A 27,044-nucleotide genomic window follows, 5' to 3' on the forward strand; every position below is an offset into this window, starting at 1 on the left:
TTATTCCCTTATCATGTATCTATACACTGTAAATGGATCAATTGTGATCATGTATTGTCTTTCTGCTGGCCGGTTAGCACACACCAAAAGTTTTTCACTCGGTACATGACGCCCCTTTGTCTCCTTTTCCTTTCTATCATTTGTCACTTACTCCACCCATCTGTCTATCACCCCCTCACCTATATCCACCTATTACTCGCCAGGCTTTGTCCTGCCCCCACATCTCTTTCCCAGCTTTCTCCCCTCCACTCTATCAGTCTGAAGCAGGGTCCCGAGCCGAAACTTCGTCTGCCCATTCCCTCCAGATGCTGCCTGACCTGCTGAGCTCTCCACACTGTGTGCATGTCTTAACAGGGGCGCAGCGGGAAGCGCTGCTTCCTCACAACGCCAGAGACCTGGGTTCAATGCTAACCTCAGGAGCTGTTTGTGTGGAGTTAGCAGGTTCTCCCTGTGTGTGACCACGTGGGTTTCCTCCAGGTGCTCTGGTTTCCTCCCACATCCTTCTGCCTAGTTGATGGCGGGAGGATAAGGTCAAATAAAGGTTACATGAACGAAGGAAACTACAGAGAGTGGTGGACACTGCCCTGTCCATCACAGGTACTGACCTCCCCACCATCGAAGGTCCATCACAGCTACTGATCTCCCCACCATCGGAGCAATCTATAGGAGTCACTGCCTCAAAATGTCAGCCATCATCATCAGAGACCCACACCACCCTGGCCACTCTCTCATCTCGCTGCTACCATCGGGAAGAAGGTACAAGAGCCTGAAAACCGTGACCCCTAGTTTCAAGAACAGCTTCTTCCCAACAACCATCAGGCTCTTGAACACTGCTCAACACTAACCTCAGCAACTCTGATCTTCTACGGACTGTGTCTGTGGTTGCACGACACTTTGGTTTTACATTATTAAGGACTGGTTACCTTGTATTACTGATGATTAATTTATTGTATTATTGATCATTATATATTGATTTCTGTGTTAATGCCTGTACAGCTGCAGGAAGTAAGAATGTAATTGCTCCATTGTAGGTACAAAAGATAGTTAAATACTTTTGACTTAAATGAGTGGGGGAATGGGAAAGGTGGGATCACTCTGAAAGCCTGCATAGACTCAATGGGCTGAATGGTCTGCCTTTGGGCGGCAAAGTGGCTCAGCGGTAGAGTTGCTGCCTCACAGTGCCAGCGCCGGGTTCGATCCTGATTACGGGTGTTGTCTGAACGGACTTTGCACGTTCTCCCCGTGACCACATGGGTTTTCTCCGGGTGCTCTGGTTTCCTCCCACACTCCAAAGACCTGCAGGTTTGTAGGTTAATTGGCTCCTGTAAATTGTAATTTGTCCCTAGTGTGTAAGATGGTGTTAGTGTACAAGGTGATCACTGATTGGCACGGACTCGGTGGGCTGAAGGGCCTCCGCGCTGTACCTCTAAAGTGTGAAATGCTAAACAAAACTAAAAGAGAAAAGTTTTACAGTTCCTGTGGACGGACTTTGATGGGAGAACTTAAGGTGCTGGAGTAACTCAGCGGGTCAGGCAGCATCTCTGGAGAATATGGACACAGAATGCTGGAGTAACTCAGCGGCTCAGGCAGCATCCATGGAAAACATGGACACGGAGTGCTGGAGTAACTCAGCGGCTCAGGCAGCATCTGTGGAGAACATGGACACAGAGTGCTGGAGTAACTCAGCGGGTCAGACAGCATCGTTCCCCTGTTGTCCCCACACTCTGGGTGAATCCCCGGGACAGACTCACCAGGCAGGGGCAGCTGAACCAACAGTCCAGTCACGTGCGGGTCCCTGTTTAACCTCTCGATCAGCTCCATCAGTTCCTGCTGGGACACACTGGAGGGCCGCAAGATGGTTTCACTGCTAATACCTGAAAGTGGAGTCAGATCATCACATTCATTCTCCAGAGTTACACTGAATGCTCCAATTTTAAGAACACCCCTCCTGATCTCTCTCTTTCAGTGCCCCACCCCTACACAAGCACTATCCGACAATGAATGAATGAATGAATGAATGAATGAATGAATGAATGATACAATTCACATACAAGGAATTTGCCTTAGTGCTCCGCTCGCAAACAACAACACGACATAAGGTAAACAATTAAGAATAAAACATAAAAGATTAAAACATTAAGAATAAAACATTATAGATTAAACATGTGAATGAAATAAAATACCAGAGCACAAGGAGGCTGCAGACTTTTGGATATTGAGTAGAGCTACTGTTCGTGGGGAAAAAAAGCTGTTTTTATGTCTGGCTGTGGCGGCTTTGACAGTCAGGTGTCACCAATTAAGGACAATTTATATTTTTTTACAGAAGGATATGCTGCCGCTGGAGAGGATCTAGAGGAGGTTTACGAGAATGATCCCAGGAATGAGTGGATGAGCGTTTGACGGCACTGGGCCTGTACTCGCTGGATTTTAGAAGGATGAAGGGAGCCCTCATTGAAACTTACTGAATAGTGAAAGGCCTGGATATAGTGGATGTGGAGAGGATGTTTCCACTCGTGGGAGAGTCCAGGACCAGAGGTCATAGAATTAAAGGACATTCCTTTAGGCAGGAGATGAGGAGGAATTTCTTTAGTCAGAGGGTAATGAATCTGTGGATTTTTTTGCCACAGAGGGCTGTGGAGGCCAATGGATATTTCTAAGGTGGAGATAGATAGATTCATCATTATTATGGTTGTCAGGGGTTATGGGGAGAAGGCAGTAGAATGGGGTTGAGAGGGAGATATAGATCAGACAGGATTGAATGGCGGAGTAGACTTAAAGAACTGAATTGCCTAATTCTGCTCCTCTCACTATCCTCTCAACTTATGAAGCCAATATACGTACAAACCTGTACGTATTTGGAGTGTGGGAGGAAACTGGAGCACCTTGGTTACTGACACTCAAAGGCAAAGCCTCACAACCTCCCATCCATCCCTTCAGCTATTGAGTTTCCTATGTGGGGGGGCACGGCGCATAGCGGTAGTGTTGCTGCCTCACAGCACCTGAAACCCGGGTTCCATCCTGACTATGGGTGCCGTCTCTACCGAGTTTGTACTTTCTCCCCGTGACCGCTTGGGCTTTCTCCGGGCGTTCCAATAGACAATAGGTGCAGGAGGAGGCCATTCGGCCCTTCGAGCCAACACCGCCATTCAATGTGATCATGGCTGATCATCCACAATCAGTACCCCGTACCAGCCTTCCCCCCACATCCCTTGACTCCGTTATCTTTAAGAGCTCTATCTAACTCTCTCTTGAAAGTATCCAGAGAATTGGCTTCCACTATCTTCTGAGGCAGAGAATTCCACAGATTCACAATTCTCTGGGTGAAAAAGTTTTTCCTCATCTCCGTTCTAAGCCAACCCCTTATTCTTAAATGTGGCCCCTGGTTCTCGACTCCTTCAACATCGGGAACATGTTTCCTGCCTCTAGCGTGTCCAATCCCTCAATAATCTTATGTTTCAAAAAGATACCCTCTCATCCTTCTAAATTCCAGTGTATACAAGCCCAGTCGCTCCATTCTCTATTCCGGTTTCCTCCTACACACCAAAGATGTGCAGGTTTGTAAGTGAAGATAGACACAATGTGCTGGAGTAACTCAGTGAGTCGGGCATAGGTGATGTTTAGGATCAGAACCATTTGCGGACATGGTTCTGACCCGAGACATCACCTATTCCTTCTCTCCAGAGATGTCGCCTGTCCCGCTGAGTTACTCCAGCACTCTGTGTCTATCTTCAGTATAAACCAGCATCTGCAATTCCTTCCTACACAGGTGAATTGGCTTCTGTAAATTGTCGCTAGTGTGTAGGATAGTGCTAAGTGTACGGGGTGATCGGTGGTCAGCGCGGACTCGGTTGGCTGAAGGGCCTGTTGCCATGCTGTATCGTTAAAGCCTACAGTAAAGTCTATTGCGACAGCGCTTCTGATCTCCTCCTGCCCTTGTTGTGCTTCAGAGCCATTGGCAAAGCCACGGTCCCGGTTGGGACAAATGCAGAACTTAAAAGTGAGCAAGTTCCGTAGACGGTGCAGGCAGAAAGAAGCACAGCTGGGAGCGAAGAAAGACTGAGGATTTAACCTGCATTTATTTCAATGCAAGTGGCTTTAACGAGGATGTTGCCAGATCTCACGGGCCAGATCTACAGGCAGAGGAAGGGCAGGCAATGACTTTATTCCCAACTTGGCCATGCCAACCAAGACATCCCATCAAAACTAGTCCCATTTGCCTGCGTTTGGTCCATATCCATGTACCTATCCAAATGCCTTTATAATGTTGTTACTGCACCTGCCTCTGAAAACTTGTTCGCAGGTAATTTGGTAGCTCAGGAGGGCCGAGGGGAGGTCAGGGGTGAAGATGCAGAGGTCAATACCTGTCCTCACCTACGGAAGCTGCAGCTTTGGTCTTGTTCTTCACGTAGATGTGGCTGCCGGGGTCATCACCGACCAGGACCACACTGAGCCTGGGCCGGGCATTGCCCAGTGAGACCCACTCCTCCAGCTCCCTCCGCACCTCCTCATGGATCTGCCTGGCCAGGGCCGTCCCCGAGATGACCACCGCCTCCTGCCTGGCCAGCGGAGAGAAGGGAGACCGTCAGCCTGGGGATGGTTGCACAGCACGTCACCACCCAGGACCCAGGTCCCCACCCATGACCAGCTCCCCACCCAAGACCAGTTCCTCACCCAAGACCCAGGTCCCCACCCAAGACCCAGGTCCCCACCCAAGACCCAGGTCCCCACCCAAGACCCAGGTCCCCACCCAAGACCAGTTCCCCACCCATGACCAGTTCCCCACCCAAGACCAGTTCCTCACCCAAGACCCAGCTCCCCACCCAAGACCCAGGTCCCCACCCAAGACCCAGGTCCCCACCCAAGACGAGTTCCTCATCTAAGACCCAGGTCCCCACCCAAGACCAGTTCCTCATCCAAAACCCAGATCCCCACCGGCCCCACATCCCACCCTGGCCTGGATCATTAGACTGGATCTTCAGACCAGATCCCCAAATGGACCTGATCTCTACTGTGGCTGGATCCCCATCTGACCAGATCTCCCAGACCAGATCTCCACCAGGCCAGATCACCCAGACCAGATCTCCATAATATCTCTATCAGACCATATCCCCACCGGGCCACATCTCCACCAGACCAGGTCTCCACCAGACCAGATCTCCACCAGACCGGATCCCCACTAGACCAGGTCTCCACCAGACCAGATCTCCACCAGACCAGATCTCCACCAGACCAGATCTCCACCAGACCAGGTCTCCATCAGACTAGGTCTTCACCAGACCAGGTCTCCATCAGACCAGGTCTCCACCAGACCAGGTCTCCATCAGACCAGGTCTCCACCAGACCAGGTCTCCACCAGACCAGACCTCGTCAAGACATGTCAAGAGTGTTTTATTGTCATGTCCCAGATAGAACAATGAAATTCTTACTTGCTGCAAAACAACAGAATATGTAAACATAGTACACTGTAAACAATATAATAAATGAGGGAGAAAAAAAAGTTCAGTGTGTATATATGCACATACTCACAAATACACGCACACACACACACACATATATATATATTTGTAGTTCAGAGCTTATTTGAGGTTGTCGTGTTTAATAGGCTGATGGCTGTAGGGAAGAAGCTGATCCTGAACCTGGACGTTACAGTTTTCAGGCTCCTTCTTCCAGATGGCAGGGGTGAGATGAGTGTGTGGCCAGGATGGTGTGGGTCTCTGATGATGCTGACTGCCTTTTTGAGGCAGCGACTCCGATAAATCCCTTCGACGGTGGGGAGTCAGAGCCGGTGATGGACTGAACAGTGGTCACAACTTTTTGCAGTCTTTTCCGCTCCTGGATGTTCAAGTTGCTGAACCAGGCCATGATGTAATGTCAATTTGCTCTAGAAGTTCAAGAGAATCCTCTTTGACATATTGAATCTCCGTAATCTTCTCAGGAAGTAGTCACTGATGTGCCTTCTTTATAATTGCATCGGTGTGCTGGGTCCAGGAAAGATCTTCGGAAATATGCACGCCCAGGAATTTGAAGTTTTTAACTCTCGCAACCATCGTCCTATTGATATAAACAGGATTGTGGGACCTCATCCTTCCTCTTCCAAAGTCCACAATCAGTTCCTTGGTTTTACTAATATTGAGAGCCTGGTTGTTGTGCTGGCACCATTTGGTCAATCGGTCGATCTCACTTCTATACTCTGACTCATCACCATCTGTATTTCGTCCGACAACGGTGGTGTCGTCGGCGAACTTGAAGATGGAGTTCGCACTGTGTCCGGCTACACAGTCATGAGTATAGAGTGAGTAGAGCAGGGGGCTGAGTGCACAGCCTTGAGGTGCTCCTGTTCTGATTGTTACTGAGGATGAAGTATTTCTGCCAATTCGGACAGACTGTGGTCTGTGGATGAGGAAGTCGAGGACCCAATTGCAGATGGATGTGCAGAGACCCAATTCCGTGAGCTTGGTAACCAACTTCTTTATTTTTTTTAATATATTTTTTTTTTAATAAATTTATTCAATTATTAAAAAATAATATTACACTACAATAAAACAAGCCAGAACCCACCACCATAATACAATACAAACATGTAATAAACTACTATACAACTATGATACAATCCTTATTGAGGATACATTCAACACCCTGCGGCGCCCAGCGGTCCCGGAACTCCCTCAGGGTGCCCGCAGACAGGGCGTATTCCCTTTCTAATCCCACCCGGGCACGGACGTAACCCCGGAAAAGGGGCAGGCAGCTGGCTCGGGTAGAGCCCTCCACCATCTGGCGCCGTGACTCGCGGATGGCCAGCTTGGCCATTGGTAACCAACTTTTTTTTTTTTTTTTTTTTTTTTTAAATCAAAAATATTTATTCAAATATTAAAATAGTATTGACACTACAATAAAACAAAACACCACCATAATACAAGACGAACAAATATGCTCAGCAACTGCTAAACAATTATATTGCAATCCTTGTCAAGGATACATTCAACCCCCCTCGGTGCCCAGCGGTCCCGGAACTCCCTCAGGGTGCCCGTAGACAGGGCGTATTCCCTTTCCATCCGCACCCGGGCACGGACGTATCCCCGGAAAAGGGGCAGGCAGCTGGCTCGGGTAGAGCCCTCCACCGTCTGGCGCCGTGACTCGCGGATGGCCAGCTTGGCCAGGCCCAGGAGCAACCCAACCAGGACATCTTCAGCCCTACCCTCTCCCCTACGCACAGGGTGTCCAAAGATGAGGATGGTGGGTGAAAAATGCAGCCAGAAGGCAAGGAGCAGCCCCTTTAGATATTCAAACAGTGGCTGCAGCCTCACGCACTCCATGTACACGTGGTACACAGACTCTTCCAGCCCGCAAAAGTGGCAGGCGGCTGGCGAGTCTGTGAACCGCGAGAGAAACAGGTTGCAGGGAACACCTCGGTGCAATACCCTCCACCCCAGGTCCCCAATGTAGAGGGGGAATTGGTAACCAACTTTTTTTTTAAATTTTTTTTTTTTAATCAAAAATATTTATTCAAATATTAAAATTGTATTTACAATACAATAAAACAAAACACCACCATAATGCAAGATCAACAATTATGCTAATCAACTGCTAAACAACTATATTACAATCCTTGTCAAGGATACATTCAACCTCCCTCGGTGCCCAGCGGTCGCGGAACTCCCTCAGGGTGCCCGTAGACAGGGCGTATTCCCTTTCCATCCGCACCCGGGCACGGACGTATCCCCGGAAAAGGGGCAGGCAGCCGGCTCGGGTAGAGCCCTCCACCGTCTGGCGCCGTGACTCGCGGATGGCCAGCTTGGCCAGGCCCAGGAGCAACCCAACCAGCACATCTTCAGCCCTACCCTCTCCCCTACGCACAGGGTGTCCAAAGATGAGGATGGTGGGTGAAAAATGCAGCCAGAAGGCAAGGAGCAGCCCCTTTAGGTATTGAAACAGTGGCTGCAGCCTCACGCACTCCATATACACGTGGTACACAGACTCTTCCAGCCCGCAAAAGTGGCAGGCGGCTGGCGAGTCTGTGAACCGCGAGAGAAACAGGTTGCAGGGAACACCTCGGTGCAATACCCTCCACCCCAGGTCCCCAATGTAGAGGGGGAATTGGTAACCAACTTAGAGGGGATGATGGTATTGAACGATGAGCTGTAGTCAATAAACAACAGCCTGACGTATGTGTTTTTATTGTCCAAGTGGTCCAGTGTGTAGTGGAGAGCCAGTGAGATCGCATCCTCCGTTGGCCTGTTGTGACGGTAGGTGAACTGTGGTGGGTCGAGGTTCTTGTCGAGGTAGGGGCTGATATCCACCATAACCAACCTCTCAAAGCACTTCATCACCACGGACGTTAGTGCCACTGGTCGATAGTCATTGAGGCACGTCACCTTACTCTTCTTGGGCACCGGTATTATTGATGGCCTCTTAAAGCAGGTGGGAACCTCAGACCTCAGTACAGAGAGGCTGAAAATGTCCGCAAAAACTCCAGCCAGTTGGTCTGCACAGGTTTTTAGAACACGACCGGGTATACCATCAGGTCCAGGCGCTTTCTGAGGGTTCACCCTGCTGAAGGAACTTCTGACGTCGACTGTGACTGTAATACCATCAGGTTGTCTGGGGGCTCGGGAAGGCACATCAGTGTTCTCCCTACCGAACCGTGTGTAGAACGTGTTGAGCTCGTCAGGGAGTAATGCTTTGCTGTCATTTGAGCTGCCTCCTGATTTCGCCTTGTAGGAGGTGATGGCATTCAGGCCCTGCCACAGTTGCCGAACATCCGCCTCATCCTCCAGCTTGGAGCAGAAATCCCTTTTGGCCTTTTTGATGGCCTTGTCAAGGTCGTATCTGGACTTCTTATAGACCTCTATATCTCCAGACCTGAATGCCCGGGATCTGGACTTCAGAAGAATGCGGATCTCCTGGTTCATCCAAGGCTTCTGGTTGGGAAACACTCGGAAGGTTTCTGTAGGAACACAGTCGTCCACACATTTCCTTATGAAGTCTGTAGCGACTGTGGTGTATTCATTCAGGTCCGTTGCCGAGTCCCTGAACATTGCCCAGTCTACAGACTCCAAGCAGTCCTGGAGTTGTTCCTCTGCCTCCCCCGACCAGCTCTGTACAGTCCTCATTTCTGGTGGTGCGTTCTTCAATTGCTGCCTGTAGGCAGGAAGAAGCAGCACCGCGGTATGGTCGGATTTACCGAAGTGAGGGCGAGGGATAGAGCGAGAGGCATCCTTGATGATCGTATAACAGTGGTCAAGGGTGTTTGATCCTCTGGTGCTGCAGGAGACATATTGGTGGAAGTTTGGAAGCGATTTCTTTAGGTTAGCTTTGTTGAAGTTCCCGGCTACGGTAGTAAACGCCTCGGGGTAGGCTGTCTGGTGCTTGTTGACCAAGGCGTGCAGCTCCTCCAGTGCCAGGTGGACGTCTGCCTGGAGTGGGATGTAGACCGCAGTCAGGATGATGGAGGTGAATTTCCTTGGTCGGTAGAAGGGACGGCACTTCACCGCCAGATGTTCGAGGTGCGGAGAGCAGGAGTTAGATAGGACTGCCGCGTCTGAGCACCACGCAGAGTTGACCATGAGGCAGACGCCCCCTCCTCCCCCTTTCCCAGATGCCAGTGTACGGTCCATGCGATGGATGGAGAAACCTTCAGGCTGGAGCACTGAGTCTGGGGAGCTGGGGGTGAGCCATGTCTCTGTGAAACAGAACACAGAGCATTCCCTCAACTCCCATTGGTAAAGCAGCCTTGACCTTAAGTCCTCCACTTTATTTTCCAGTGACTGTACATTGGCCAGTAGGATAGTAGAGAGAGGGGGTCGTATACCCCTGCGCTTCAGTCTGACCTGTAGTCTGGCCCGCCAGCCATGTTTCTGGACCCCATGGAGGCCTCCCTGGTGTTTCCAGGTACAGTACTTACTGTTCCTGTGATCCTCATCCGCCAGGTGGGGGATTCCCATGTGATCGGGAACCCCCTTACAGTCAGCAGCTCCGTTGCTGCCGGGAGATCGCAATAGGGATAATGCGTTGAAATGCTTGTCAGTTGCGGAGCTGGTTTCTGCTGTTCCTTTTATATAGGTAAGCTGAGAACTATTATATATTGGGCGGCACGGTGGCGCAGCGGTAGAGTGCAGCGCGGAGACCCGGGTTCCATCCCGACTACGGGTGCTGTCTGTACGGAGTTTGTACGTTCTCCCCGTGATCTGCGTGGGTTTTCTCCGAGATCTTCAGTTTCCTCCCACACTCGAAAGACGTACAGGTTTGTAGGTTAATTGGCTTTGGTAAATGTAAAAAATGTGTGTGAGATAGTGTCCCTAATGTGTGTGAGATAGTGTTAATGTGCGGGGATCTCTGGTCGGCGCGGACCCGTTGGGCTGAAAGGCCTGTTTCCGCGCTTTCTCTCTAAACTAATCTACTATATTAAAGAAAGAACTGGAAAAATTGTAGGTAGACAAAAATGCTGGAGAAACTCAGCGGGTGAGGCAACATCTATGGAGCGAAGTAATAGGCAACGTTTCGGGTCGAGACATTAGTCTGAAGAAGGGTCAAGACCCGAAACGTCGCCCATCCCTTCACTTAATAGATGCTGCCTCACCCGCTGAGTTTCTCCAGCATTTTTGTCTACCTTAAACTACTATATTTGATGAACATGTCGCCACAGACAGGAGCCGTCAAACCAACTGAGCATTAGGACCAGACGCCCACTGTTCATGGGCGGAAATCCTGGGGTGGGGGGGGGGACGGGCGGGATACTTCCCACCTTGCTTTGAGAGGTGGGGGACAATCCCCCCCATGTTTTGTAATCCGGACTTTATCAGACGCTTTCTAAGGGCTGAATCGGCCTGTTCACGGGGCCTATCAGTAGGTATGTTGCAAAGCCTACCTGAAGCGTCGTTGAAGATCTGCTGCTGAGGGTGTGCGCGATTTTGGCGCCGTTTAGAGGGGGCGGGTTTAAAACGCGATTTTCTCTAAGCTGTTCCAATCGAAAATGTTCAGCCTAGTTAATTATTAACGAAAAATCGCTGGAAGACCCCGTCGCAAAAGCTATTATTAGGTTTAAAGGCCTTGAATAATAGTTATAGTAGTTTAAAAATCAATCTCTAAACCCGCGACCGCCAGCAACCGCAGGGTCTCATAAAGCAAATAGCAGAAGTTAGGTTGTATATTTTTACATTAAAAAGGGCTTCTAAAGATCCCTTTATACTAAGTTTAATATTGCGAGTAGCTCAATTTGGGCCCATTATATCGCGCAGTATTTTTCTCGGCATTTGGGGCACAAATCTACCGCAATGTGAACGTTCTAAACCAGCGCGTTCCACAGGGACCCACTGGAAAGCTGATTTAAATGGGCATTTATTTACAGCAATTAAACACTAAATTCCTTCCATTTGGCCTATAAATTAATGTAAATGAGATTTTAAAATCATGTTTTATTGTGAATTATTTGTGAATATTATTTGGACATTTAGGCTATTTAAAAATGTTAATCATTTATTAAGAAATGGATAGATGTTTAGATCTAGTAATTGAAGTCTGAAATTAGCTACAATTAGGTAACTAACTAATTATATGCTTTAATTTCAGGTCATCCAAGTAAGATTATTTTATATTTGTTTCAGAATGCTTCAATCTATGATAACTGAAAATTTCATTCAGTTCTCTTAATTTTTAAGAAAGTTATGGGCTTTTGACTGTTCACGATCACAGCTTTTTTGTTATGTCCATAGAAAATCAATAGGGAACTAGATGCTCATTTCCCAGTATGAAAATGGCCATAACTTTTTAAATACTTGAGATATGAAAGTGAATTAGGTGTCAAATTAAACTTATTTTTATGCTTTATCTGATGGGATAAATTACAGACTTGATTTTTAAAATCTCAAAATTTTGTAACATTGCTACTATCAGCGCCCGGCGCGGCTTAAAATCAAACTGCTACATCGAGGCCATCAAGGCTCCCGATGCTGAAGCCCCTGCCGGGCGATGAAAGACCCCGTGAACGGGCCGATTCAAGCCCCACGATTCAGGGTGGACAAAGCTGCTGTTGGTGGAGTTCGGAGTCGGTCACCAACTAGGTTAGCTCCCGATGTTACCGTCCACAGGGGCCACGGCCGAAGCCTCGTGTGTGTGCGCATGCGCGCGGCCGCCAAGAAATTGTGTCCCCCGCATGTTTTGATAGCGATTTACGTGCCTGCCACCGTTAGCAGATTTTGAACAGATCTCTCAGACGCTAAGGTGTATCCCCGGTCATCCAACCTAATTCCTCGCGGCTCTTGAACTCTTTCATCCTCGCTTTCTCCGTAACCCATAACACGATATTCTGTACCCTTCAATCTCCTTCCCATCTCCAGCCTTTATCGCTATCTCCAATCGTCTGTCAAACATGCCTGGCTCCACCTATCGCTTGTATAGGAAGCAACTGCAGATGCTGGTTCACACCGAAGATAGACACAAAATGATAGTCTGAAGGGTCTCGACACGAAACATTACTCATTCCTTCTCTCCAGAGATGCTGCTGAGTTACTCCAGCATTGTATGTCTATCCACCTATCACTTGTCAGGCTTTGTCCCGCTCCCCCCTCTCGATTCCAGCTTTCTCCCCCCTTCCCCCCCCACCCCCCGTATTCCATCAGTCTAAAGAAGGGTCCCGACCCAAAACGTTGTCTATCCAAACTGATAGAGACTCCTGACGGGCACCCGAAAAAGGGACCACATCACCCCGATCCTGGCCTCTCTCCACTGGCTCCCTGTGCGGTTCCGTATAAACTTCAAGATCCTCCTCCATGTCTACAAGGCCCTCAATGGGCTTGCCCCCACCTACATAAAAAGTCTTCTCACCCACCACTCCACGTCCAGGCCCCTCAGATCGGCCGACTTGGGGTTGCTGAATATCCCACGGTCTAGGCATAAGCTCAGGGGCGACGGCGCCTTTGCGGTTGCAGCCCCTAGACTGTGGAACAGCATCCCCTTTCCCATCAGAACTGCCCCCTCCATCGACTCCTTTAAGTCAAGACTAAAGACTTATCTATACTCCCAAGCCTTTCCTGACGTCCTCTGAGTGAGGGCTACATGTATATATGTATGTAGTTTGTTTTGTTGTGCTATTCTTATAACAAATGTAAAGCACTTTGGCCAACGAGAGTTGTTTTTTAAATGTGCTATATAAATAAATGTGACTTGACTTGACTATCCATACCATCCACAGATGCTGCCTGACCCGCTGAGTTCCTCCAGCACTTTGTGCTTGTCTTAACAGTGGCACAGCTGGTCGAGCCGCTACCTCACAGCACCAGAGACCTGGTTCGAGTAAATTATCCCGAATGTGTAGGATAGTGCTAGTGTACGGGATATCATTGGTTGGCGCGGTCTCAGTGGGCCGAAGGGCCTGTTTAGGCGCTGTAAACTAAAGTAAAATAAACGATCCATGTAGATCTGCGATGTATCCAGAAATGGTGCCTGACCCGCTAAGTTAGTCCAGCATTTAAACTTTACTCTATGGATACAGCGCAGAAACAGGCTCTTTGGCCCATCGAGTCCGCGCTGACCAATGATCACCCGTACACTAGCATTATCCTACGCACCAGGGGAAATAGTAAGATTAAACGCGAACTTACCAGTTCGAAGTTTGATCATTATTTTATGAGGAGTAACGTTGAGGGATTACGTGAAGAACCCGCCAGGACGCATGCGTGTCATTCTTCAAAGCAGCGGTGTGAAATCACAGATAACAGTAATGACTGAACATAGTAAGATTAGAGAAGAGGATACCAGTTGAACTTTATGATCAAGGGTGGGAGCGGAGGGCACGTAATCCCTCAACGTTACTCCTCATAAAATAATGATCAAACTTCGAACTGGTAAGTTCTCGTTTAATCTTACTATTTTACTTCGGAGTCACGTGAGTGACTACGTGAAGATTTCAAAGCTCTGTGATTTCATGCCGTGGAAACGAGTCCATGCATCACATCTGCCTTAATTGACTAAGGGAGGAATTGTGTTAACATGTTTAAACATGAATCCGACATTGAAATCCATGATAAAGTTATTAACAACAAATTATAGCCCCTATTTCATGGGGTGAAATCATATTACAGAACTTAAAATTGATTCTGCAAAAGTTCCAGGTTTAACCACTGGTTTATGGTAGAATTGTTGGAACGTTTTTTCCCTTGACCATCCTGCTGTCTCCAGGATTTGGTCCATCGGTACGTCCAACTCCATAGCTGCCGATGTAGCTGCAGCCCTGGTGGAATGAGATTTGAATATGTTAGTATCCACTCCAGCTGTTGTTAAAACCTGTTTCAGCCATCTGCAAAAGTTTGAACCGACACTTTTTTGTGGGGTTGCTTGTGGCTGATTAGTAGTGCCATCTCATAGCCTCTGATGTTTTTGGTGTTCTCCATATATAACAATAAATGTCTTATTATACAGAGACGATCATCTATAGGGTAAGCCCTAAATTCTATTTTGAGGCCTGATGGTCCCGGTCTGTTCTGTTTGACTAATTCGTGAATATGAAAAGGTATATTTCTTGTTGAAGAAGTCATATTGTCCAGACTTAACTTATGTAAAGACTGTACCCTTTGTATAGTGACCAAAGCCATCAGCATGACTGTTTTATGCATCAGTTTTTGCAGGGATAGAGCTGTTGCTGGAGACCAGTTCCTTAGCAACGTTAGGACAATACTCACATCCCATATTTGAGAGTACCTGATTCTTGGGGGATTGATATTAAAAATTCCCCTCATAAGTTTGGTTACCAGGGGGTGAGTCCCAACAGAATGACGCTCTGATCCTCGCCATAGATATGCTGAAAGGGTACTTCTGGCGCAGTTAATGGCACTGTAACTGAGCCCCTCATCATAATGGAGGCCTGCCAGGAATTCCAGAACAGACGTTATGTTCATCGAGCTGTAAGTGATGTTGTTTCTGTGACAATATATCTCCCATTTCCAGATGTATACCAGATATTGTTTTTTGGTGGACTGCCTGTGAGCCGCTGAGATAATGTTCAATCCGTCAGTCCCAGTTCCAGTAGAGGTTTCTTTAAACTCTACAAATTAATAAGTTTGTCGTATTATGACATGGATGGCTATCCCCAGTTACGGGATGAACCAACAAATCTGGTCGTTTCAGGATGGTGATACATGGTTCTAAGACCATGTCGAGTATCACAGGGAACCATGGTTGATTAGGCCAATCGGGCACTACCAAAATACCAGACGCCGAGTCTTGTTGTATTTTGCGTAATACCCGACTGATGAGGCAGAAAGGAGGGAATGCATAGAAAAAACAATTTCCCCCAATGCAGCGAAAAAGCATCTATCGCTGATGCCCCAGGGTCTGGTTCCCAAGAAACATAGTTTGGTAACTGGTGATTGAGTCTAGATGCAAATAAATCGATATCTGGTGTTCCATACCGTGCTACAATATCAGCAAATACTTTTATATCCAACATTCATTCGATGTTTTCATTGAATTTGCGTGACCTGGTGTCTGCCACTGAATTTAGGTTACCTGGTAGGTAAGTAGCTGATATCCAAATATTTCTCTGGATACACCATTGCCAAATTGTATTAGCCGGATTGTCACATGATGTCGATTTGATTCCACCCATATGGTTAATATATGCCACCACGGTGGTATTGTCAATCTGTAGTCTAACATGCTGGTGATATATTCCAGAACAGTATGACTTTAGGCCATAGAACGCACCCAACATTTCAAGCTTGTTTATGCCAAGTGTCTGTAGTAATGATGCCTCCTGTGCATTCCATCTACCTCCACAGCTGAAGATGGAATTGGTAGCACCCCAACCAAGTGCACTGGCATCAGTTTGTAGCACCACTGAGGGGTTGCTGATAATGATAGGGCTGGAACAATGCCGAATGTTATCCCTCCACCATTTTAATTCCATAATTGCTTTGATTGGTAGCTTCATTGGTCTGTCGAAATGACCAGCATTAATTTTGAGTGCTTGTATTTTTGCCCTTTGTAAATTTTGATAATACAAAGGTCCAAATTGTGTGGCTGGAAAAGCAGCCACTTTTTTGCCAATCACCCTTGCTACCAATCTGATAGATGGTTCACTGATGTCAATGAGGTTGTTGCAGGCCTTAGTTAAGACTGTAGCCTTGTCCTTTGGTAAAGTCACTGACATGTGAACTGAGTCAATAGTGAACCCCAAATAATCCATTATGGTGGAAGGCGTTAGTTTAGATTTAACTGGATGGATGATAAACCCCAGTTTCTCAAACAATTGTTTGGTGGCTGATACAGCTAGTTTGGCTAATTCCAAAGTTTTGCTCACAATCAATATGTCATCTAGATAGGCCATGATCATATGTTTTTGTTTCCGAAGAAACGCTAGGGCTGGTTTCAAAATATTTGTAAACAGCCTGGGGCTGATGTTAATCCATTTGGTAGAGCTCTATACTGCCAGAGCTGCCCCATCCAGTTGAATTTTAAATAACGTCTGTGATCAGTCCGTATAGTCACTGAATAGTATACAATACAATATACAATATTTATTACATGTCATTTGAACCTCAGTGAGGCTCAAACGAAACTCCGTTTCCACAGCCATACAAACAAAGACAATATCCTACAGACATACACACAATATCATTTACAAAAACATCCATCACAGTGAACCCACTGTGATGGAAGGCAAAGTCTTTTCTCTCCCCTGTTCTCCATTTCTCTCCCGATGTCCAAGCCCTAGGCGGGCGATGATAAGTTCCACGGCCATTTTAGGAACGTGCCGGGCGATTTACGGCCCCGCTCCCGGTCTAAATGTCACAAAGTTGAAGCCCCCGGCGGGCGCTGGAATGTCCCATGGCCATGAAGCCGCGCCGGGCGATGTACGGCCCCACTCTGGGTCGTTCCAACCCCACGACACGGGCTAGAGAAGTCGCGTTGCGGGAGCTCCGGAAAGCGGTCTCTCCCCCCGGAGATAGTAAGCATCTTTTAGGTCGATGCTGGCCATGAAGTAGCCTGTGGAAATCAATTGTTTGGCAGTAACAAAGGTTTCCATTTTGAAATGAATATACTGCACAAATGTATTCAATTTGGTCAAATCTATGATGATTTGACAACCACCATCTTTTTTCAATAACCCCCTTAGCGTGGAGTCTCACCAGTTCAGCATGTGCTTCCAATTTTTCTTTTCGTGAAAGTACGAACGTTCGGTTCGGTACATGCTGAACTGGGGCTATTTTTGTGCACAAATTCAATGGTATATCCTTGGATACTGTTTAGGATATACGTGTCTGTTGTTTATGCACTCCATGCCTCCCAAAAGACGTGTAATCTCCACCGATATGTGTATTATCCACACTTCCTATAATTTGTAAGGGGCCAGACCCACCTACCTCCATGGTTACCAGTGGAAAGTTTATTCCTTCCTGTGTAGTCTTCGAGGAGGTTGAGGCGCCGGTGTCTGGGTTTGGGTTTGGGGTTTGTGCATTTTCCACGCATGGTCTGGGCCATGGCCTAAAAAAGACCGCTGTCCTGTATGTCCGGTCTTTGAGCTTTCACCAGCTTCTGATTGTCTTGCTCTGCTGGTGGGTGCGTGAGGGTGCTGTCTTTGAGTGTAGGAGGTCCTCTCATCGAGCTCCTTCGTTCTCCTTCCTGCACCCCCTGCACACTTGTGGTTTGTTCAGCAAACCTCTCTTCAGGGTCAGCCCAGAATTGACCCCCCAGTACTCCCCTCTGACGAGGGAGATGCACTGTGCAGCCCTACGTAAGGTGCTGCTGTGGGTGTTTTGTATAACCCATGGTGACTAGACTCCATCTCCCGGAGTCTGTCACATTGGAGCATCTGCTACATAAGCCGCTCCATTTGGCCCCAGCAACGCTGGTCCCCGCGGCATTTCTTGCAGTCCAACTTGTCAGAGTCAACGGCTCTGTTCCGTATAGCCTTCCCGCCCGGCCGTGGTGTTGATCTGGCCGGCGCGGGTGCCAAGTCGGGCACAGCTGATCCCACTCACGGTGACCTGGTGCCGTCAGCCGCTGCTAGCTGCCCGCAACTCCGCGGTTCTTTCCAGCCAGTGCAGCCCTTGTGGACTCTTGTCCATAGTTTCCCCTGTGAAACACAGCACGGGAAACAAAAAACAACCGCAGAGCAATTCATTTACCTGCGGTCTCGGTTTCAAAATTACCGCTGCGGGGGAACGCTCCACCCCGCCTGTCGTTTCGCAATGCGTGAAGCGATATGACACGCATGCGTCCTGGCAGGTTCTTCACGTAGTCACTCACGTGACTCCGAAGTAAAATTTACAATTTACAGAAGCCAACTAAACTATAAACTGGTACATCTTCGGAATGTGGCAGAAATCCGGAGCACCCGGAGAAAACCCACGTGAAAATAGACAACAGACAATAGGTGCAGGAGTAGCCCATTCGGCCCTTCGTGCATGCACCACCATTCAATGAGATCATGGCTGATCATCAAAGATCAGTACCCCGTTCCTGCCTTCTCCCCATATCCCCTGACTCTGCTATCTTTAAGAGCTCTATCTAGCTCTCTCTTGAAAGCATCCAGAGAATTGTCCTCCACTGCCCTCTGAGGCAGAGAATTCCACAGATTCACAACTCTCTGTGTGAAAAAGTTTTTCCTCATCTCTGTTCTAAATGGCTTACCCCTTATTATTAAACTGTGGTCCCTGGTTCTGGACTCCCCCAACATTGGGAACATGTTTCCTGCCTCTAGCGTGTCCAAACCCTTAATAATCTTATATATTTCAATAAGATACCCTCTCATCCTTCTAAATTCCAGAGTATACAAACCCAGCCGTTTCATTCTCTCAGCATATGACAGTCCCGCCATCCCGGGAATTAACCTTGTGAACCTACGCTGCACTCCCTCAATAGCAAGAATGTCCTTCCTCAAATTTGGAGAACAAAACTGTATTCAATACTCCAGGTGTGGTCTCACTAGGGCTCTGTACAACTGCAGAAGGACCTCTTTGCTCATCTCCTCTTGTTATGAAGGCCAACTGCCATTCGATTTCTTCACTGCCTGCTGTGATCACAGGGAGAAGGTGTAAACTCCGTACTTACAGCACCCATAGTCTCTGGCGCTGTGAGACTGCAACTCTATCGCTGCGCCGTTCCATTTTGTGTCTATCCATGTAAAACCTTTCGTACCCGGAGCTAGATTGGGTCATGGCGATGCTCCAGGGGGCCGAGCGCACGGACCGGGCGCGGCCTGCAGCGGAGCGTGGTGGGGGAGGACACCAACAGGTACGCTTGGACAGGCCGACCCTGCCAGAAGATGTCCTGGGCCTGGCCAAGCTGGCCATCCGCGAGACACGGCGCCAGGCAGAAGAGGGCTCTGCCCGAGCCGGCTGCCTGCCCCTTTTCCGGGATTACGTCCGCGCCCGGGTGGGGTTAGACATAGACATAGACATAGAAAATAGGTGCAGGAGTCGGCCATTCGGCCCTTCAAGCATGCACCGCCATTCAATATGATCATGGCTGATCATCCAACTCAGTATCCCATACCTGCCTTCTCTCCATACCCCCTGATCCCTTTAGCCACATCTAACTCCCTCTTAAATATAGCCAATGAACTGGCCTCAGAGAGGGACTACAGGGAGTTAGATGTGGCCCTTCGGCCCAACTTGCTCACACCGACCAACATGCCTCAACTACACTAGTCCCACCTGCCTACATTTGGCCCATATCCCTCCAAACCTTTCCTATCCATGTACCTGTCCAAATGTTTCTTAAACATTGTGCTAGTCCCTGCCTCCACTACCTCGTTCCGTACACCCACCACCCTTTGTGTAAAAAAAAGTTACCCCTCAGGTAACTATTAAATCTCCTATTAAATCTCCCCCACCCCACATTAAACCTACAGTGCCCTCCATAATGTTTGGGACAAAGACCCATCATATATTTATTTGCCTCTGTACTCCACAATTTGAGATTTGTAATTTAAAAAAATCACATGTGGTTAAAGTGCACATTATCAGATTTTATTGAAGGGTATTTTTATACATTTTGGTTTCACCATGTAGAAATTACAGCTGTGTTTATACAGGGCTCGAAATTAGCGGTTGCCCGGGTGCCACTGACCACTCAAAGAGCCGCCGGGCAACCTAAACACCGAGTCATTTTGCCCGGCTTGGCAACCAGATACTGGTTTGTACCGAAGACAGACAAAAAACTGGAGTAACTCCGCGGGTCAGGCAGCATCTCTGGAGAAAAGGAACGCAACGTTTTGCGTCGGCGGTGACGGCTGTATTGCGTGGGAAAGGTACTAGGTGCGGGGTGAGGAAGGGTCGGAGCGAATGACGGGCCCCGAACAGCGGCTCCATCTCCTCCTCCTCCCGCCCTCCGCCTGCCCTGATAGCGGCCGCTGCCTGCAAACCCGTTAACGGCGCTTTCAAAACAAATCCTTCCGCACGCCGAGGTCGGGAGGAGGGAGGGAGGGGGAGGCGTGCGAATCGCCGTTAGCGCATTTGCAAGCTGAGGCTCTTATCAGGGCGGGCGGGGTGCGGGAGGAGGGGGTGATGGAGCCGCTATCGCGGCCGCTGCTGCCGCTGTTCGGGGCCCGTCGTTCGCTCCGGCCCTTCTGAAGCAACTGCACCAAAGATACTATAGCTATGGAATCTTTGAGCTGCACCGCTCGGCCCCGCACCTTGCTGTTGGCTGGCGGAGGAGGGAGGCGGTGGCGAGGAGATCCCAACGGCCAAGGCAGCGGGGCGATTTTGTCTGAGGAGCGCTGACCCTCCTTCCTCCACCCCCCCCCCCTATCCTGGGACCCCTCCTCTCCATCTCGCACTGATCCCCATTCCCGCCTCTATTCAGTCCTCACTGACATCCCCTGTGCTCCCCTCCCCATCTCGCCCCCCCCCCCAATCTATTCATCTTGCGCTGATCACCTTATCCACCTCGCATTGATTCTCCTGCCACCCCCTCCCCCCCCCCATCCATCCTACACTGGTTCCCCAATTCACTCTGTACTTACCTCCCTACCCATCCATCCTGCACTTCTCCTCCATCCATCCTGTACTGATCCATCCATCCTGTACTAATCCACGCATTCATCCCGTACTGACCCACCCTCCATTTACCCTGCACCTTCCCCTCGTTCATCCTGTAGTGATCTCCCATTCATCCTGCACAGACCCTCCGATCCACACTGTACTGACACCCCCCCATTCATCCTGCGCTGATCTCCCCCCCCTCCCCCATCCATCCTGTACTGATCCGCCCATTCAAGAAGAATGGGGGGGGGAACAGTCTGAAGAAGGGTCTCGACCCGAAACGTTGCCTATTTCCTTCGCTCCATAGATGCTTCCTCACCCGCTGAGTTTCTCCAGCACTTTTGTCTACCCCATCTATCCCGTACTGAACCCCCCCCATTCAACACCACTGACATCCCCCGTGCTCTCTCCTCACAATTTTACCTACTCCAACCAATACGTACTAATTCACCTGCCTCAATCCATCCATTCTGCACCTGACTGCCTTCTAACCTCCCCCCCCCCCCCCCCCCCCCGCCATCTATTCACCCTGCACTGATTCACACACACACACCCCTCCCTGACCCTATTGGTCTTCAGAGCAAACATTGACTATGTTTGATAACGGAATGCAATCAAATGTGTTTTAATTCCCATTGTTATTATTTGTTTTAATCCATAAAGATGGATTAATTAAATTGTGAACATGTAAAACATTAAAACCGCAGTGTTCGATTGTCACTGCTGCCGTTGACACGTTATTACAGAATTCATTTTAACGGCAAATCAATGCTCTTAATATGGAGTATCAGTACTGTAGTTATTTAATGAGCAACATTCACAACTATACGTACGCATATATGGTCCAGGATTTATTGACACAGGTTGATCATACGCTGAATAATGCAACCACATTTTTGTTTGGAAGTGGAAAGAACTAATAGAAATTGCATTAATTGCAATGTGTAAAAAGAGTTGAGATACTGTCTTATAATTTTGCTGCATGTCATTGTGGGATATATCATGTCTTGATTGGTGAATATGTTTAGTTTGTGACTTTATTTAAAGCAGAAATAATATGTTAATGTTTCATTGAGTATAATTCTGACTGGTAACTACGCACTTCGTCCGAGCACATTATCGCACGCGACATGCAAGCCGTCTTAAATGACCACCTAAACTGTCATTTGGCAACCTAAAAAGCTGCCAAGGTTGCCCGGCTGGCAACAGGGAAAAAAAGTTAAGCGAGAGTCCCCCCATTTCAGGGCACCATAATGTTTGGGACACATGGCTTCAAAGGGGTTTGTAATTGCTCAGGTGTGTATAATTGCCTCCTTAATGCAGATATAAGAGAGCTCTCAGCACCTAGTCTTTCCTCCAGTCTTTCCATCACCTTTGGAAACTTTTATTGCTGTTTATCAACATGAGGATCAAAGTTGTGCCAATGAAAGTCAAAGAAGCCATTATGAGACTCAGAAACAAGAATAAAACTGTTAGAGACATCAGCCAAACTTGAGGCTTACCAAAATCAACTGTTTGGAACATCATTAAGAAGAAAGAGAGCACTGGTGGGCTTAGTAATCGCAAAGGAGCTGGCAGGCCAAGGAAGACCTCCACAGCTGATGACAGAAGAATTCTCTATATAATAAAGAAAAATCCCCAAACACCTGTCCGACAGATCAGAAACACTCTTCAGGTGTGGATTTGTCAATGACCACTGTCCACAGAAGACTTCATGAACAGAAATACAGAGGCTACACTGCAAGATGCAAACCACTGGTTAGCCGCAAAAATAGGATGGCCAGATTACAGTTTGCCAAGAAGTACTTCAAAGAACAACCGCAGTTCTGGAAAAAGGTCTGAGACGAAGATTGACTTATATCCAGTCATGAGACAGGAAAAATCTGAAAAAAGAGGAAGAGAGATGGGGGGGGGGGGGGGGGGGTCCATGTAATTGATAATTGTACCTTGAAATTACACAGTTTTCTTGCCTGTTTACCCTTAATTTATACTGTGATTTTTTTAATTGTACCTTAAAATAAGACATTTTACTTCGGAGTCACGTGAGTGACTACGTGAAGAGCCCGCTCAGCACGCATGCGCGTCATTGCGTTCACGCAGGCAACAGCAACGCAGCGGGAGTCAGGCGCTCCCGCTACGAGCCTGAAGGAAAGGAACGTTAGGTAAGTACTTACCTTCAGTTTAAACTAGTGACTTTGCGTTTGTTTTTGCTCCAGGGGGAGCAAAGCAGCAGAGGGAAGCGGCCCCCGTTCGACTCCAGGGAAGGAGCCGACAGTGGAGGGGGGAGAGGCGGCAACGGGACCGCACACGCTGCGGTCCACAGACATGGGTGCTGCGCTGATGCCCAGTCCGCTAAACAGCTGTCTGACCAACAGCAGCGGACTGGAGGGAAATTCAAAAACCGGCCGGCACCCCTGCAGACTCCCGACAAGGAGACTCGCCGCCCGAGAACCGCTGAAATGCCGCCCGAAAACGGCAGACAGCCTCTAACAGCAAGGTCAGGACCAACCTCAGGCTGGAGACAGACACGGAAGATGGAATCAGCACTTCAAACAAGAAACAAGAGTGTCTGTTTCTCCAAGCCAGAGGAAGGTCATGGAGCTAAAAACTCCAGCGAGACTTGCCTCAGGAGCAGGGGCAAGTCCGCCAAGGGAGCTAACACTCCCACTCCAGTGCCTAACAGCATTGGCCATCTCCCTTGTCGAAGGATTAATGGGACCAGACTGGACTGGTCAAGAAGAGGGGTCACTGGCTGAAGTTTATCGGGAGTATGCTTGAGGTACAGGATCAGGAAGAGCTGCTGGGTGTGGCCGCTATGTGGCTCCACCACTAGCGAGATGGCTTTTCAGTCTCAACTGATGGCCAGCTTACTACCTGTTCTTTTCAAAAAACCTCTCCAAGACAGGTAGTCATGAGGTGTTGGATTCATCACGCCTCCCCTAAATTGCATTTACTCAAAGTGCCCACCGTTATTGGGGGGTACATTGAGCATAGCTTTAAAACCCAAATATCTTAAAATGCGTTTGATATCCCTGACGTTGGTTATCATTTTGCTTGCTCATTTCAGAGGGACAGGGTAGTATGGCAAAACACCTGACCCTACTGCTTGCAGTGCTCCGCAACTTCTTAGGAAGTTAGAAAACCTGCACTCAACTTAAAAAATTACAGGACTGTGAGAATGCCGACCTCTCAACCACAGATCCTGCTAGCTGGCTAAGTTATCAAACCAAGCCTAAAAAACTGGAAAAGTATCCAAAATTTGGCATCTAGATGGCAGGGTCTGGAATGAGCACCACACGAAACCAGCAGCAGTGCCTCTACGCATCCACCAGTAGGCGTCCACCTAATAGTACTGGTGTAAGCTCGGGGCCCGCATGCCAACCCCCAGTAAGCCCTGTTTTTTCAGGCCAGGGTCCAGAGCGGGCCCCCTGGAAAAATGTGCCACCCCCAACAACACCATCCCTATGGACAAGGAACCGGAAACCGAAGAGATGAACACACCACGGAACAACAGTGAAATAAGATAAGTATGGTTCCTGCCATCACACAAAAGATGAAGGGTTTGTACTAACAAAGCATTCAAGGATAAAATTAAATTAGATCCCATCCTGCTCGGCCTTTTGGCTAAGATTACTAGTAACTGCCTTATCAGTTTATATCTGATATGTCCCTTCCCAGGGACCATACAATACCAGTACCGCATGCACCCTAGGGGTCTACCCTCCCACTAATACGAACATGAGGGACTAGCAACTGGGGGTAATAATTATACAGGGGTCATATAGAAGCCTATATGAACCTTTGGTACCAACTAACCAAGATGGTAATGTCGCCATCATTGATATCAAGGGGTCATAATAAACCCAGTATGAACCTTTGGCTCTAAAAATCCCAACATGGTATATGTTCCACCATCATTGACTTGCCACTTGAGTATCTCGCCAGGCCTACGCTTGGAATATTGAAACTGCCAACCTTTCATTCCAAGCATACTTAATGGTAGACATCAACTTAAAAGATGCATACTATTCAGTACCCATTCAAAAAACTTGGAGATAACTTGGCAGTATTAATTATCGACTATGGCTATTACAGCCTAACTGGTTCCAGATATTCTAACCAGCCCTGACTATATTAAGGAACTATCGTCATGGCATGTTCCAATGATATTAACGACGACTAATCCATGGGTATAGCTATCACAGCTTTAGCTATTATTCTTTTAGCCGAGCTTGTCATGCAATCCAGATAGATCTACGATTGAAACCATCGCTCTCAGCCTTGACTAAGATCAAGCGGAGTATATGTTGTTGTTAGTTCTATTTTGACTCGTCCCTTATCAAGGGACCATATATCAATTGATTTGGAACAGGGAGATGGGGAGGGGCTTGCTCCGTCCACTCCACGCATCAACCAGTATTGCAGTACCTTGAAATATAAATCCTCTACTGTTGACTATTTAGTATTCAACACTCTACCCACTTATCTTTAACTTGGCATAGGAGAGTCAGTATGACACAACCTGTAACAATTAATGGTATCTACCTACCATTCAACAGTGGCAAGAGTATTGGGAGTTAGTAGCAGCTGTTCCAGCTACTTAACTTGAACCTTCCATTAAGGCTAGGTGCTAATGTTTAAACTACCCACACCCAAAACATGGTGGCATATGGACTAATATGGAGTCGTCATCACTATAGACACGAGGCGTAAAACCTAATTTGGACATTTGAGTACGCTCTATTGGCAAAGCATATTATTCTGCAGTGCACCATTTTGCATGTTCGTTTATAATTAACAACATCACAGTAGTGACATATACAAACCACTTGGGCAGAATAAATCGATATCATGTGACATTTATTTAACAATTGGAAACTACAGGTCGTCAAAAATATACGACCATCAGCAAACTTACCTACTAGGTGAGCTAAATACTGTAAACAGACATATTAAACCCAAGTATTGCTGGAATTACAAAGCAATATGGAATACCCGATATCGATTTCACTGTATTCAATTGAATTCTCCACGTACCGATGTATGTCGCAAGAAACCAAATTTGAGGCAGGGGCAATGAAATCATTCCCACTGAATTAGGAAGCGTGAGGGGGGAATCTAATCTATGTTTTTCCCCTTTTTTCCTACCTCATCATGTACTACGGCCTCATCAGTCGGGTACTGCGCACATGCCACGATAAATTAAACTACTGGATTGCAGATTTGAAAAGACCATCACTGGGCCTGCATTGCAGAATTGGAAAGACCTCTGCTGGGCCTGGATTGTCAATAGCACTATCAACACAAGGATAGCATCCCATCGCATATCCACTAGGGAACATACTTGGCGAACATCAAGAAGTGGGAAGATACCATTCAAACACAGGAACTACATATTCAACTACAACAAACCTGTACTGGAGTTCTGGCAGGTCTTCACCACAATGAAGGATTCAGCCAGAAGTGCTCTGTCAGCCTACTTAACTCGGGCACCAGGACCACAGGCCATAGGGTACCTCCCGCTGGTGATCAAATTTAGGAGAGGTTAATCCCCCAGACCCAGGTACACTCAAATCTGGGATGTCAGTATGGACCTGACGTACCTTAGGGGATGGTCACCAGCCAGGTCCCTCACCCTGGAACAGCCCACCCTGAAGGGACATGCTGATGGCCTTGTCTTAGCACAGAGTCCAGTTTCCTCCATCCACTACGATTGGACAATATGGGCCACTACACCATGTTACATTACCATTAGGGACTGGGCAAACAGAGCAGACCAGGAACATCAGGTCTAGTTATGGAATTCCGGGCATACCTACCTGAACCACGGTTATGTGTCATGACCCACTTATTGAACTACATCGACACAATAAGTAATCCTCGAGGGAGAGAAAAAGCCTTATGGGTCAGCCACAAGAAACGTTATGGTCGGGTGACGAGCCAAACTATCTCAAGTGGCTCAAGCAGGTACTGGGAGTTGCTGGAGTACATATTAATGCGTATAAATCTTACTCCACCAGGACAGCATCCACATCAGTGACTAAGAGGATGGACGTGCCAATGGAC

At 47.9% G+C, this 27,044-nt stretch overlaps 1 protein-coding gene and 1 pseudogene across 1 annotated transcript in view; one reads left to right on the plus strand and one right to left on the minus strand.

Moving 5' to 3' along the window:
- LOC116977701 (bifunctional methylenetetrahydrofolate dehydrogenase/cyclohydrolase, mitochondrial-like) overlaps nt 1-12,366 on the minus strand; it is a 54,821-nt gene extending 42,455 nt beyond the window's left edge. The window contains exons 1-6 of the mRNA XM_033028425.1: nt 12,308-12,366; nt 9,828-9,978; nt 9,333-9,413; nt 5,114-5,235; nt 4,372-4,556; nt 1,752-1,874 (exon numbers count right to left, since the gene is read on the minus strand). Of these exons, the coding sequence (XP_032884316.1) occupies nt 1,752-1,874; nt 4,372-4,556; nt 5,114-5,235; nt 9,333-9,413; nt 9,828-9,978; nt 12,308-12,366 (721 nt within the window). The remainder of the gene's footprint in view (nt 1-1,751; nt 1,875-4,371; nt 4,557-5,113; nt 5,236-9,332; nt 9,414-9,827; nt 9,979-12,307) is intronic.
- A 12,880-nt stretch (nt 12,367-25,246) lies between these two features.
- Nucleotides 25,247-25,425, plus strand: LOC116983404 (annotated as a pseudogene).
- The last annotated feature ends 1,619 nt before the right edge of the window (nt 25,426-27,044 follow it).

Source organism: Amblyraja radiata, chromosome 1, assembly GCF_010909765.2.
Source record: "Amblyraja radiata isolate CabotCenter1 chromosome 1, sAmbRad1.1.pri, whole genome shotgun sequence".
NCBI lineage: Eukaryota > Metazoa > Chordata > Chondrichthyes > Rajiformes > Rajidae > Amblyraja > Amblyraja radiata.